At 40.9% G+C, this 14,736-nt stretch overlaps 2 protein-coding genes across 3 annotated transcripts; both read left to right on the forward strand.

Moving 5' to 3' along the window:
• Positions 1 to 3,055: 3,055 nt before the first annotated feature.
• CUNH5orf51 (chromosome unknown C5orf51 homolog) lies at positions 3,056 to 6,335 on the forward strand. The gene is made up of 6 exons (XM_027712703.2): positions 3,056 to 3,143; positions 3,452 to 3,552; positions 3,979 to 4,125; positions 4,527 to 4,658; positions 4,847 to 4,961; positions 5,867 to 6,335. The coding sequence occupies exons 1-6, from the start codon at positions 3,056 to 3,058 to the stop codon at positions 6,154 to 6,156; spliced, it is 873 nt and encodes a 290-aa protein (XP_027568504.2). The 3' UTR covers positions 6,157 to 6,335.
• Positions 6,165 to 14,485, forward strand: FBXO4 (F-box protein 4). Of its 2 annotated transcripts, none has more exons than XM_039387093.1 (7): positions 6,165 to 6,227; positions 6,840 to 7,075; positions 8,784 to 9,004; positions 10,012 to 10,087; positions 10,572 to 10,750; positions 11,648 to 11,823; positions 12,846 to 14,485. In XM_039387093.1, exons 2-7 carry the CDS (start codon positions 6,861 to 6,863, stop codon positions 12,933 to 12,935), a joined length of 957 nt encoding a protein of 318 aa, XP_039243027.1. In that variant the 5' UTR covers positions 6,165 to 6,227; positions 6,840 to 6,860; the 3' UTR covers positions 12,936 to 14,485. The 2 variants fall into 2 exon arrangements, with proteins under 2 accessions (XP_039243027.1, XP_027568512.1); XM_027712711.2 differs by lacking the exon at positions 6,165 to 6,227 and adding an exon at positions 6,435 to 6,746.
• Positions 14,486 to 14,736: the final 251 nt, after the last annotated feature.

Here is a 14,736-nt window from a genome sequence, read left to right on the forward strand (position 1 = left end):
GAGGCAGTAAAGCCCTAACTGGGCCACTGGCTTTCAAATATCTGGCAGGGAGTTTATTTGAACAGATTGTTACTAAAAACAAAAGGCAAACTGAAATCACCGTTCCCGCAATCAGACACCTTATCTTTCACCACTCTTGACACCAAAGCACTTTGGAAGGTGTGGGAAAAGACTAGCATGGCAGCTCCACATATTATAAAATTTAGCTTGCATGTTTAGTGGTAAAGGGAATACAGCTTTGAGGAAAGAAAGGAAGGACACAGGCTGCCCAGAGGCTACTCCACCCAAGAGGGAAGCAGAGCTCCCTGCCAGGGAGGGGTGAAGGCTCCCCCCCTCTGCAGTGAGGAGGCACCACCCCCATCCTAGTTCAGCCCAGCCCCTCTTCCGGACTCCACAGTCTCTTGGGTATTTGCCCAGAAGTCCTGTCACCTCTATTTCTCACAAACCATCTCCCAGTGGGAGTATGTAAGGTATAATACAAGAAAAATTCCACTAGAGGTGTCTTCTGCTCCCTCACACATTTCATGGCAAAATCAGGTTTGGGGAAATTAAAACCCAAACCCCTACAAATCTTCCAAGAGAAGTGTGCATCAACCTCTTTTTAAAAATTTGTAGCAACTTCTATTTTCCCAACCTGATATTAACAGCCACACACCTCTTCCATTTCAGGCACTGATAATGTCAAAGCCAGATTTCACTATATATTTAAAGAAAGCATGGATAACCATTTCTGGAAAAAAACCAGCCACTGCGTATACATCCAGCTTTCAAAACAGACAGAGCTAAAGTAAGCTGCAGCAGTGCCTGAGGCACAGGAAGAAAACATACCACTTCCTTTATCAAATGAGTCAGCATACAACCATTTGGTGTTTTGTTTTGTTTTGGGTTGCTTTGGGGGGTTTAATTTTTTAGTTTTTTACAGGACACATCTTGAAAGCTGGATGATGTCTCCTTCACTATTAAGGGCTGACACACCTGCCCACTTGACTAATTGTGAAAAAAAGCAACATTTAAATCATAGCTGGGTATTGGAACAGAGAAGTAAGGGCAGGACCAAGCAAGCAAATGACCCAAAGAATGGCACTTGTCAATGTCGCAGGCACTCTTCAGTCCCAAAGATGACAACATGGAAAGCACTGTATTTTACTTAAGACATGAAGCCATGTCTTTACTTAAGACACCTCTTCCACTCACAGGTAGGATATAGTTAACTACCAGAATACTTTTAGTATTGGCTGTTCCTGAGATGAAAAATTGTATCTGACTATTGACTATGCAGGAATGAACAACAATACATATCCAATCAAAACACGTGTTTCTTCTATAAATCGAACCGTTTCTGGAAGCAGACACAATTTTGCCTTTTAGGTTCTACATTTTTTGTTGTATTTGATCTGTTTGGCAACTCTTTCATAAGACAGACAACAGCAAAAACATCTGTGCCTGCAAGAAGACAGCTTTTCATGGTCTAAAGTACCCAAGTAAATGGCACCTTTTTCTTAAGTACTTTAGTGGGTCACAAGCTCTAACAGGATGAACAGTATATGACTTGAAAAGGGGAGAATGTCTTTAGTAAACTTTTCTTTTAAATATTCAAGTAAAAATATCGTGAATATCGTGAGTTCATGACACATTACTCCAACAGACATTGATGCATTAGCTTTTTCCAGGCAGGTAAAGAGATGGTGAAGGCTAGGGAAACAGTATAGTAAAATGCAGTATTATTATAACTAAACAACATAAAATAGTGCATGATTTGCTGTCACATAGTAGCAAGATTTTCTTACTCATCACTTCTGAAGTTCATTAAGAGTGCTGTTTGAAGCTGGACAAAATGTTGGAGAAAGTGCCTGATTCCTCTAACAAAAAGTATGTGGTCTCAGGATGATTTAAGTGTACTCTCACAGCTGTACCTCTGCATGGTAAGTAATTCAATACTAAAGTGTAAGTTTAAAAACAAACAAACAAACAAAAAACATTTCTTGATAAATAAACTGTTTGATCCTTGCTGCCTTTGTTTCAGTTTGCTTATGGGTAACACCTATTTTACAGTGACACTGGAAAGAATTACTTGATGGGGACAGCACCCCCATCAAGTTTTTTCAGCAGAAAAGGACTTTGGGGTGCTGGTTATCAGCCAGCTGAACAAAGCCCACCTGTGTCCCAGGTGGCCAATGGCATCCTGGCCTGTATCAGGAATAGTGTAGCCAGCAGAACCAGGGACGTCATTCTCCCTCTATACTTGGCACTGGTGAAGCCACATCTCAAGTCCTGTGTCCAGTTCTGGGCCCCTCAATCCATGAAGAACATTGAGGTGCTGGAGCACGGAGCACGGAGGCTGCCAAAGGGTCTGGAGCACAAGTCCTGCGAGGAGCAGCTGAGGGAGCTGGAGTTGTTTAGCCTGGAGGAGGCTCAGGGGTGACCTCATCACTCTCTACAACCACCTGGAAGGAGGTTATAGCCAGGGGGGATCGGTCTTTTCTCCCAGGCAACTAGAGACAAGATAGGAGCATGTAGTCTTAAGCTGTGCCAGGGGAAGTTTCAGTTGGACATTAGGAGGAATTTCCTCAGGGAAAGAGTGACTAAATAGTGGAACAGGCTGCCTAGGGAGGTGGTGGAGTCACCGCCCCTGGAGGTGTTTAAGGAAAAACTGGACGTGGCACTAAGTGCCATGGTCTAGTTGAGATGTCCGTGTTTGGTCATAGTTTGGACTGGATGATCCCAAAGATCTTTTCCAACATGTAAGTTCACTACATAAATTCTGCTGACACAGGCTCACGCGAGCGACTCTCCCTGGGAAACCGTGACACGGATCCGCAGACGCCATGGGCGCCTGTTATTCAAGAGCTTTCACGCCTCCACACAACCAAAGTTGCCCTCGCGGCCTTCGTTGCGCGCAGGGCTGTCCCGGCGGGGCGGGAGCTGAGGGAGGCGAGGCAGCCCCAACGCCCGGCACCGCCGTCCCCGCTCCCGCGGCTCTTCTGTGCCACAGCCCCGCCGCTCCCGCCCCGCCGGCGCGACCCCGCTGCGCCTGCGCGTGTGCGCGGGCGCGGCCATGGCGCTGCCGGCAGTGCCCGCGCTGCGGCCCCGGCTGGCGGCGCTGGGCCGGCGGCTCGGGGCGCCCCGGGGCGCGGCCGGGGACGGTGAGCGGCACAGCGAGGGGGGACGGGCCGAGAACCAGGCGGAGGGCGGCCCTCAGGGAGGGGTGTAGGGCATCCCCGCGAACGGAGCGTGGGGGTCGGCTTGGGAACAGCGGAGCGTGCCGCGGATGCCCTCAGTTTAATTGTGAAAGGTGCGGGCTAACAGGACAGCTGGCTTGCTTAAGCGCTGTGCTACCCAGCTGCTGTTGTAAATACCGCGAGGGTGGATGAAGCCATGTGAAAAAGGAGAGGAAGCGAGGCTCCTGCTGAGTGCCTTTCAGTGCTAAGGAAGCATTGTGTTCTTCCTTCAGACACCTTCCTAGCAAAAGGCTCAGCTGCTCTGGAGAAGCTGAAGGACCTCTGTAACGAAGGGAAAGAGCCTCCTTCTGCTCTTTTTCAGCTCTATACCCAGGTATTGTATTTAAACCATCAAGCTGACTTTCAAGAAAATCTGTGTATATTGTGAGAGAAGCTTTGATGTAAAAAGGGGGATAGAGCAGAAAAGGATACCTTGTTACTTGGTGTGTACGGTGAACATCTGTGAAGCACGTGGCTGCAGTTGACTTGGATAACTTGGGAGCCGAGAATAATTGTACGGATACTTTTTATCCGAGAATAATTGTACGGATACTTTAGGGACAGAAAGGGGTTTGACTTTACGTTCACTGCCAGCAATCCTTCAATACTTATAACTTGCACGTTTAGTAAACAAAATGTTAAAAAATACCTTCAAATTGTATCATTTTATAAACTAACAAGTTTTCCATGTTACAACACACCACTACTTCATTATTTTGCCAGTAGCGTTTTTCTTTTGTATGTCTTCTTGTTTTCCTAGGCTGTCCTAGACATAACGTATTTTGAGGAAAACCAGCTTGTGGATGACGATTTTCCAGAAGAAACTTCCTTGCAAAAACTTAAAGAACTTATTTGTATTCTTTCAGAACCAGAAGATCTAGTGAGGGAATGCAACGTAGATGAAGAAGTGAGTACTGATGTTCTTGAGCCAGAGGATTAATTATTTCATTATTTTAAAATAAAAAATCTGAAACAGGATGGTAGTATTTGTATTTTTGATGGGCAGAACTTGAGGTATTTTGAAAGACTTTCAACTCTTTCTTGTATTTAAATACTGATTCCTGAAAATATTGTTTCAAATAACTTGTTGCGTGCTCAGAATTTCTCTCACTAACATTTTACGATTGTATGACACGTTAATGATAGTTTGATTTGGCCGTTTTCAGTATTCGGTTAGTCTTGTGTTTCTGAGTGTTGCTGTCAAGTACAGCCTCTGAAGTAAGAGACTCTTTGCATGTGTTGCTCTGTTTATAACTAGTTCATGTGGGTTATTTTTGTGTTAGCCCAGTTTGTTGGATTTTATTTCAGCCCATTAACATCCTTGGTGCAGAATTGTTAGAATGTCTTTACTGGAGGAAAGGAGCCCTGCTTTACATGTACTGTCATACAGCAAAAGAAAGGAGAGAATGGCTACAAGGAAACATTGCCACGTTTAAAAAGGTAAAGTAAATGAAAACATTCTATGAGCTTGTGAATACAGCTTTAAAGTTTGACTCTTCACTTTTAAAATATGGCTGCTTTTTTATCTTTTTTTTTTTTAGTAGGGTTTTGGGGAATTCATAGAAGTATTTCTGGCTACCATTAATTTAACCAGAACTTATTTTTTCCTCGTTTTTAACTATACTCAGTGTCTTAATGATGGAGTTCATTACTTGATGAAGATGCTTAGCTTTAGATGCCCTCTTCAGCTAAGTGAAGATGTCTTACTTCAAGATAAAGACACAGCTAGATTACTCAGTGAAGGTAAACAAACCCAAAAAACCCTGAAAAAACCCCACAACCCCCTCCTCTTAATAACTGCTTCACTTTATGAAGTGGTTTTTTGTGTGTTTTCATTCTTTAAATTTGTATTCAAAACCTGTCACTTTTTAGAACAAGAAGGTAATAATGAGGCAAATAAGCAGGCAGCAGGGCTCACCCCCTTCTTTTTTGACTCGTGGATTTTAGAAAGTGGTGGTGGTGATTTTCCCTGTGTTTTTGAGCACACTGGATGAAGGTGAACTGAGACTGCGGGTGTTTTATGCTGAGCATATGTGTTTTGCAGCCATCCAGTTGACAATTGACAGATGTTTAAGGCACAGATACGGCTGCAGAGGGTGCTAGATGTTTGCCTATTGGTCTGCCTGTTTAGCTCTAGGATAACACAGGTACAAAGAATTAAAGACTTCACACAGGTAAAAACTACATGCAGAACTGTTCAGATTTGGCAAATTCTCTCTGTCACTATATAGCTTTACGTAAGTTGCATTACTATAGAGCAATCTATAGAACTATCTTCTTTCAGTCTTGAATTATGGGAGGCACAGAAATATTCTAACATAAATATGCACAGTCATGCCTTTGCGTAATACTGAAATTCTCAACGATAATAGGCAAACATAATTATCAGAATTTTGGTTAGATGGCAATCTTAAAGATTTTAGCATTATGGAGGGCCAAAATGGACAGAGTAATAAGCACAGTCTTGATCTGTGTTCTCTTCTGGGCATTGTCAGTCATCCCAAGGTTAAGAGTTGGTTTTTTGTTTTACCTATTTAACAGGCTGAGACTGTCATTTTGGAATTTTTTTCCAGGAAACTCAAAAAAAAGTTAACAAGCTGTGTACTTTCTTAGAGCAATAAAGTACTCCATATAAATTATTTTTGCAGGTATATTTAGTGACACACACTTACTGGCAATGATGTACAGTGGAGAAATGTGCTACTGGGGACTGAAACACGGGGGAGAAGGGAAGCAGGAAAGCCCTGAGTCAATAGATCCTGTGTGTGACAGCAGCCTGGGCAGCGGAACACAGAGCGTGTGGCTGGACTTCCAAGAAACAGGGAAAAACATGTTAACGAAGTATGTGACCGTATGTGAGGGACCTTTAAAAGGCCAAGGGTGGAACACGACGACGGCAAAACAAATGTTGCGTGACTTTGTGAAATCCCACAGCTAAGATCCACAGCCGGAAGAAACCCCATGTCCTCGGAGCACAACTAAGGAGTTTTGCCTCTGCTTCCGTGTCTGGTTTTAATTTTTTTATTATTATTATTAATTTTTAAATCGAAATGTATACTTCTGCTGCATTAAAAAAAAAACCCACACGCACAATCTCCAAGAACTGGAATACCAAGGTCCAAAGTGTAATCAAGTATTTCTGAGGGGGAAGGGGGGGGGGGGGGGGGGGGGGGGGGGGGGGGGAGAGGGGGGAAAACCCCAACAAAACAAAAAACCCTCCCCACGCTCAAACAAAGCCGCCGAAGTAACCAGCCCTCGGGGCAGGATGGCGGCGCCTCCTCGGCGGTGCCAAAGTCCGCGGCGCCGGCGCGCTGCGGTGTGAGGGGCGGCGGCGGCGCCATGGCTGCTGAGGGAGGAGAGGAGCGGGGAGGAGGCTTGGAAGCGGCTGTGAGGGGTGGGCTGCGTGTCCTCCGGGAGCGCTGGATGCGGGGGGGCCGCGAACGCGGCGGGACCGCCGCGTTCGCGGCCCCCCCGCATCCAGCGCTCCCGGGAGATGCGGAGGAGGCGAGCGCCCTGCAGAGGCTGCCGGTGAGTGGGGCCCGGTCGGGACATCCCGCCTCTCCCGGCTCCGCCGCGGAACATTCCCGAGTCGCTTAAACCGCTGCTCTCCCTGGTTTTCAGATCGACGTGCAGCTGAACATCATGTCCTTCCTCTCGCCCCAAGATCTGTGCCGCCTGGGAAGCACGAGTAGTTACTGGAGGGCGGCGGTGCGGGACCCGTTGTTGTGGAGGTATTTTCTCCTGCGGGATCTCCCCCTCTGGACGTCTGTTGATTGGAAGTCGCTCCCAGATGTGGAGGTTTTTAATAAAGCCTTTTCAGAGGCCAGCGATAAGGCACTGTATGATTACATGGCAGTGTAAGTATCTTCGTGTTCCCTTACATGACTTTCAGTCTCTCTTCAGAAGTAATACTCAGCCCACAGGCATGTTTCATGTATACAGCAATAAAGCTCTGCTGTAATCTCCTGTTTAAATTTTGATCTTTTATCAAATCCATTGTTTATTTTGGAAATACAGTTTCCTGCTGTTCGATGGTCTGGTCAGCTCTTTCTGTTCGTAGTTCAACAGGAATGTAAGACATTGTAAAAAAAGAGCTAATTAAAGCTGTTCATAAACTATGCTTTGCTATGCCACAGAAATACAGTCATCTCAAAAGCTCTGCATACTGTTGATAAGAAGTGTTCTTTGCTCTCAGTACAATGGCAAGTGATTTCTTCTTTAATAAAAATACTAAGAAGTTTTCAAACCATGGCAAGTGGAATGAATTTTTATTTTTTTCATCTTACATGGAAGACCTAATAATAAAAAAAAGTTTTGTTGAATGTGCACAGAAGAACAAGTAGTGTTGCTTTAGCTCTGATTGTTGAATGCTGTAAAAGACTGGTTTCAGATAGTATAGCTGACAAGAATAGCAACACTCACAATGTGTTTAGATGACTGACAAGGACTTCTTAAACAAGCAGATTATTTTATGGGAAATTTTTTTTAACTTCATTCAATTCCATTGATTAATTTGTAGTAGTGGTTTGTGGGTTTGTTTGGGTTTTTTTATTTATTTGCAGTTAAATTTTCCAAAGGTGATGCTTAACGTGTTTTTTCATGTTAAATGGACTAGCTTCTGCAATCTCTGTGCCCTTCAGCCGCACTTTACAGACAGGAACAATGCACCCAGAATTTGAAGTGCAAAATATATACTGATTTTGAAATTGGATTTAAATCTCTTCAGGTCTGAATACTTCAGAGCATCACCTGTTTGAAACCACCTCCCACTGATTTCTATTGTGTCTGTGTGCACTTAGTGGTTCTGCTGATCTCAACTGAAGTACCTCAGTGTAGGTGTAGAAGAGCACACATTTGTTGTTTTTATACAAGAACTTAAGACTGATCCTTTATATGATCACGTCACATGGTGTAAATTTCATTTAGAAGTGGTTTGTCCAGCAACAGCCTACCATGACTGCAGAAGCAGACTGAAGCTGCTGCTCTAGGATATCTGTCTTACTCTTCCCCTTGGTTACCAAAGTCTTTTCATGCTTTCCAGCTTGTGCACCAAGCGAGCGCATAAGCTTGCAGACAACACTCATCTTTCACAGCATGCATGCTCTGTACCTGCAGGGGACATGGTCCATTTCAGGTGGTTACCTGTTTCAAGCACAGATGCAGTCTAATTAAAGTTTGAAATGCACTCACCAGTCTAATTTTCCTAATTTTATTTTTTTATGTGACTCATCTGCTTTGATGTTATTTTATCTGTATTGTGTGTTCAGTGAGGGTGGGGGAATGTGTAATTTTATTTTATTTTAAACAAACTGAATGATCTATTGATAGCAACATAACAAGGTCCAAAAAGTCAGTATTTGGACTTCAAAAGAACGGATGTCTTTGTCTGCTTTGTACTGGTGTTTGAAAGCATCAGTTTGGAACTCTATAATTTTTGACCTATGCTTTCTGAGTTGAACCAGTAGCAAAGCATAGAAAGTGTGGGACCTAAGTCAATTTATGTTGTTTGATTAATACCTCTTCTGTATCTTGTGTTTAATTTCTAGTTGCATCTATTTTACACAGATACAAAAAGAGCTGTCCTCAGGGTAGAAGAAGTTTGAGATCAAGCCGACCCCGGTATGGGGCTGTGACTTCCTTTCTGCAATCACTGGTCACTCAGGCAGAACCTCGCTTTGCCATGTTTGGGCCGGGTTTGGAAGAGCTGGACGACTCGTTAGTGCAAAAGATGATGACGTGCCCAGAAATTCTGGTAGTAGCTGGCCTACCTCATAGACAGATTCATGGTAATGATGGTTCTGGCTTTTGGCCTTTATATTTTGTGAACAAATATAACACAAAAAAATGCGGTTGGAGAAACAGAGAAAAAGGATGGGTTTTTTTGTCCTCATAAAAGTCAGTAACATCATGGAAAAAAACCATTTTCTTTCTTTGTATTCATTCAGAAGGATAAATGCAGAGAACATTTGGGACAAACTAATCGCTGCAGTGAATTTATGACTAAATTTGCACAATGTCAGAAGGATCGTTTTGCTCCTCGTACTTATTTCATCCGAAATTCCATGTTATAGCTCTTGTTGTAATGGATAAATGCAGACAGAACTTCATTTAGGTACTACTGCTTGCAGTGAGGGGTTAAAAAACACATTTTTGTTTTTATACAAGAACTCAAGACTGATCCTTTACATGATTATGTCTAATGGTGTAAATTTCATTTAGAAGAGTTACAGGAGCAGGTGAAGGATTTTTTTTGGTGTGTAAAAGAATAACTTTGAACATCTGTAATTTCACTTCAGTCCAAACCAGAGACAAAAATGTATTACTTTTTAACTAATGTTTATTTCAGCACATCAGAATTAGAATAATTAAACTGTATTTGTAGGAAGTGTGAAAATTATTTTTTAGTTGTTTTTTTTTTTTTTAATTTCTCTCCATCCTTTTCAATGCAGCTTGTCTTTAACAGACTAGAGCCTTTGCTATGACAATTTCAGCTGGTAAACACAAGTCTGCCTCCTTTCTGATTTGGGTTTCTAGGTTCAAGTCTAATTATCAGAAATACGGAAATGCCTCATTTTTTTGAATATAATTGAATTGATTTTCATTAAATTAATAGTCTGACCAATTAGGGCATGTAGAAAATTTAATTGTAAGATAGTAAATCTGCTACCCCTAGCAGCAGTATCTAGGCTTGAATATATCCATATTATAGCACCACTGGAATATTCAGACTACTACTTAATTATATTCAGTAACCAAGTAGTTGTAATCTCATATATTCATTTTTTCCCTGTAGGAATTGGATCAGGAGTCAGTTTTCAGTTTAATAACAGTCAAAAATTCAATATTCTGACATTGTACTCCACCACCAGGTAAGATAAGATTTGGTCTCTGCTAAATAAAAAGTACAGTTTCTCATTCATTTCATACCTTCCTCATCTTTTTGTCATGTGACTTCTATATGTGCATTCACATGCATCGAAATTCCCTATAAATTGAAGCATCAACATCTTTGCTTTTCCTTTCTTTTTTTCAATTGCTGAGTTTTCACATGGAAGTGATAAACCTTTTCCAAGCCTCTTACATACCTACAGTACAGGTGCTTCAATCCCTCTTGAAACCTTGGTTGATTCCCTTTTGCAACACTATATAAACTCGTCCCAGGGTGTATTTTCATATGCAGATTGCTAGCCATCTCTATATGAACACCAGGAAAGAAGGTGGGGCGGGAGGGAGCAAAATCGTTTTGCTGGTTCATACCATTTTCTTGTCCCTTTCCTCTGCTACCTAGACTCTCAGCATTGAGTTCTGCTTTCTCAGTTAACCTGACTACTGAAATATTGAAATATCTTCCAGTGTGGAAAGGAGGAGAGCAAGGACAGAGCAAGCTGTTGCTGTGAATAAGATGTTTTACCAAGAGAACAGCACAGAAGGGAATCAGCAAGCCGTGCACTACAGTGTAATAGATCAAGTGAAGAAGGTGTGCGAAGTAGTTGATGGATTCATTTATGTTGCTAATGCAGAAGCTCATAAAAGTAAGGGCTTTATCTTTATTTATTCATACTTTGAGAATAATTGGAATGTTATAAAAATTACAAAGAATATACAATACATCAAAATCCACATTCTCATCCTTTCAAAATCTGCTTTATTAGTGCTATTTCTTCATGGCTTATCCTGTGGAAGAGGTTCCCTATCCTAGACACTTTCTCATCAACCTTTGAGGGGTTATGGCTCCTTCTTTTGTTTGGGGCACATACTGATACGATTGCTATCTAAATTACATGTTGGAAATCATCTGGATTAAAAAACAACATAAACAAAACCCTTGGCCATGTGCAGGAGAAGCCTGAAATACATTGTTTGTGGTGTAATAGTCTGGAAACAGAACTTTCACCAGGAAAACTTCAGTAAAAGATGCAGTTAGTCTAAATTAGTATAGTCCTGTAAGAGAATAATCCAAATATTACTGTAACTGTCTTTACGTTCATCAGCTTTAAATGGAGAGAAAGGACTAGTTCAGAAAAGAAGTGGGGAAAAAAAAACGTGAAGGGATATACTAAGGAGAAAAGTACATCCAGTAGGGAAGAGCTGCTGACTGTACAGTATGTGAGTGTGTCTGAATGGCTTGTTGCAGTTTTGATCTGTGTAAGGTACTAGGAAAACACTGATGTTAAGGACTGAAATAGGTTGCCTGTAGAATCTATGGAGACCTTAAATAACATCTAAACATGACATTAATATTTGTGTGACATGAGTGCAGGTGAATCAGTATTGTGATAGGCAGAACTAGATCATTTCGCCCTTCCAGCCCTCTATTTCGTCACCTCTGAAATTAAAAAAGAAATTAAAAAAATCCTCCGAAATAACAACAAAATGCTTCCTTGGATTTGCGTGTATTTAAGACTCATATGTTAAAAATTGTTTCTCAGAGCATGATCGTCAGGAGGAATGGGCTCGTATTTTGGCCATGATTGATCCAGCCCTCGGGCCTCCAAACAGACCTCTGCTGGTTTTGTCCTGTGTCTCTCACATTGGTGTGGAAAGAATTCCATGTGTTTATGTGGCACATCAGTTGCAACTAAATCTGCTACGTCAGCCCTGGATGGTACTTGCATTTAAACCTTTATTCTCTGTTTCTCTTTTGACTTACGTTAAGTTTAGACTTTCAGGTTCCTGAACCACTGCTACCTAAGCAAGTGTGCAGCTTTTAACACTGGCACATGAGCCCTCCACTTAAGTGAGGGATTTAGTTTCTCTGGTCCTCTAAGCGGAATCATTAGTCTGTCTGAGAATAGGGAGTTCAGTGGCTTCTCCAGGAACACACAAGAGACTTCATAATGTAGGGAAGGACAAATGCTGGTCTTGAAGGGAGTAAGGAAGCTTCAGTTAATTTAAATCTAAATTACTTGAGTCATAACCCAAGGCCTTGGAAACAAGATAGATTTTTGGGCCATTTTTAGGAGACTGTTGCTCGCTTGATGTGATGTGTTCAAGTTTTTGACAAATCAGTTTTTTACATAGGATGTGAGGTCCTGAACCTGTTTTTTTATGCTTGTCAAGCACAGTATATGTTAGCATGATTCAGCCACATATAATTAATTTTTGTTAATGTTGTGTAGCTGAAGAATAATAAAACCAGAAAAAAACTAAATTTTTTTTTGAGATAATTCCTTCATTTTCATAAGGAAAATGTTTACAGGCTTTTAAAAACCCAAACTGTTTGTAATAACCTCTTGATAAAAGTTACAAAATCCAAATAGTAATAATATGTGTAGAAGTCTAGAGCTAGCAGCATTTTTGCTTTAAGAGTTACAAGAAGAATTTTCAAGTACATTGTCATCTGTAAATTAAGGACAGTGTTCCAGAATACCTGATGGAATGATTGAGAAAAAACACACATTGGTACCAAGAGTGAAAGCTTTTCTGATGGGTTTTAATGTGGTTTTTTTTTGTTTGCTTACTCTTACGGAGCCTTTTTTATCTAAGGGACCTTTAGACCAATAATAAAAATTTAGATTTTATATGGTTGTTTCTGACTTCATGGATGGACATGGAGTGATGTTAAAATACTGTTAGATCCTGTTACCTGATATCTCTAATACATTAGCTTCTTTTTTATTTTCACAGGTGCAGGACAATGTAGCTGCAACTTTAGATGGTTTGCTAAATGGAATTGAGTGGCTCTTGGAAGAAGCAAATTGTAAAAATGCACAGTAATGGAACTGTGTATTGTTGTACTGTATAAACCCTTTGGCATTTTGCATTTCATTTAGCGTGAGTCTTGTCCTTCCTGCAGGGACGCTGTCAGAAGGAAAATTTAAAAGACGACCCTGCATTTATATCACCGCACATACTTAACATTCTTCCAACTACAGTCCTGAATTAGAAGTACAAGTAGGATTGCTTGGATTCCAGCAGCTATGAAGTAATTGGGCGGGTCGGTTTGGGTGTTTTGGTTGTTTTCCTTCTTTCAGCCGGGGGCCTTCAGTACAATCTTGTCAGTATATCTGATTGTCTGTTCTCTTCAGTAAATACATGTAACACTACATTAGTTTATCAGCACAGCTCTGTGGCAGGCACCACACGTTCAGTCAACATTTTCAGTGGAGATCTCGACAGGGACAGTTCCCAACCAAAGAAAATATACTGTACTTAGTACAGTAGTAGGCTGACAGAAAGAATTCCCCTGCATTTTTTCCAGAAACAATGTCTAGACAAAAAATAGCAGAAGGAATGTCAGTCAGACCAAAATTCTTAGAAGCAAACAAGCAAACTGCCATGTATGAATTGTTGTTTCTTATTTGTGATCCTGTTTATTAACCAACCACGGTAGACTTCAGCATCTTTCTTTTTCTGTTGAAATTATTTAAGCTTGAACTGCACATACCTCTGATGTAACGAACAGATGTTAAATAGAATCATTAGTACTTCAGAACTTTATCAAATACATAAACTATCAGTTACTGAAATAGTTGTGGCCATTTCCAGGTATGAATTGTACCTGTCTTTGAAATTTTCTACACAGTTGGAAATATTTTTATAAGAAGGGAAGTAACATTTTAAAGCTGGAATTGCATTTTCCATAGAGATGTTTGAGATAGTCATAGTCTTCCACCTTTTTTGTGTTTTTATTATTGGATGAATGTTCAGAAACTTCCCTTGGATTTTTTTGCCTGTGCACTTATTTACTTTCTGTGCTTCTTGCTTGTTTTCCTCTCTCCATGGAAATTCAACAGTCTCACAACTTCTCTTTGGAACCTAGATAAATAATTGCATGGTGCACAAACAGCTGTAACTGCCCTTTGTGTGGGAAGTGTGAGTGATGCTCAACACAGCTATGTCAGAAATACTCCACTTGAGAAAATGGTTGGATTTTTTTTAATGACCTAGAAAATGTCTTTTTTTTAGTCTTTATGCGCAATTAATTCAGCTTTCTAAATGCTTTTGGACATATGGGAGTTTCAAGGGAAAATCCATAGGAAGATATACTGTGAAAATTCTGTGGTTTATCCTTTTTTTAATAGTGTATGCGTGTTTTGCCCTTTAAAATAGAGCAGATGCAATAGATTCATGAGTATTTAGGGTAAAATTCCATGCCTTGTGACTGGATGTGTGCGACTTTCCTTCTAGTCCTAATAATTTCATAGTGATCTGTAAGTAGAGGGTCGAATGCAGCAACCTGATGCTACGTCAGCTACAGATATGGGGGGTTTATGTAAGATCATCATTCTACTTTCTTCACAAGGAATAAATTATTTTTTAAAGAACGATGTTTACAGTCTTTCTATGTGTGTTAAGCCCTCCACATGTGTGCAATGCGTGCACACATACTGCAGTCATGCTGTCACAACATAATGAATTAGCATTGCTATCATAATGAACAAGGTTATTTTATGTTGCCAGTTTAATTAACAGATATTCACTCACTGTCCTCTCAAAAGGTCAGGATAACATAGGGTATATAATTTTTTTTAATCTAAAGAACATTAGTTACGTTAACTTAAAGGTAGAATAACTT

This window comes from Pipra filicauda, unplaced genomic scaffold (genome assembly GCF_003945595.2).
Source record: "Pipra filicauda isolate LSUMZ 115617 unplaced genomic scaffold, ASM394559v2 scaffold52_size3558583_pilon, whole genome shotgun sequence".
Classification (NCBI taxonomy): Eukaryota; Metazoa; Chordata; class Aves; order Passeriformes; family Pipridae; genus Pipra; species Pipra filicauda.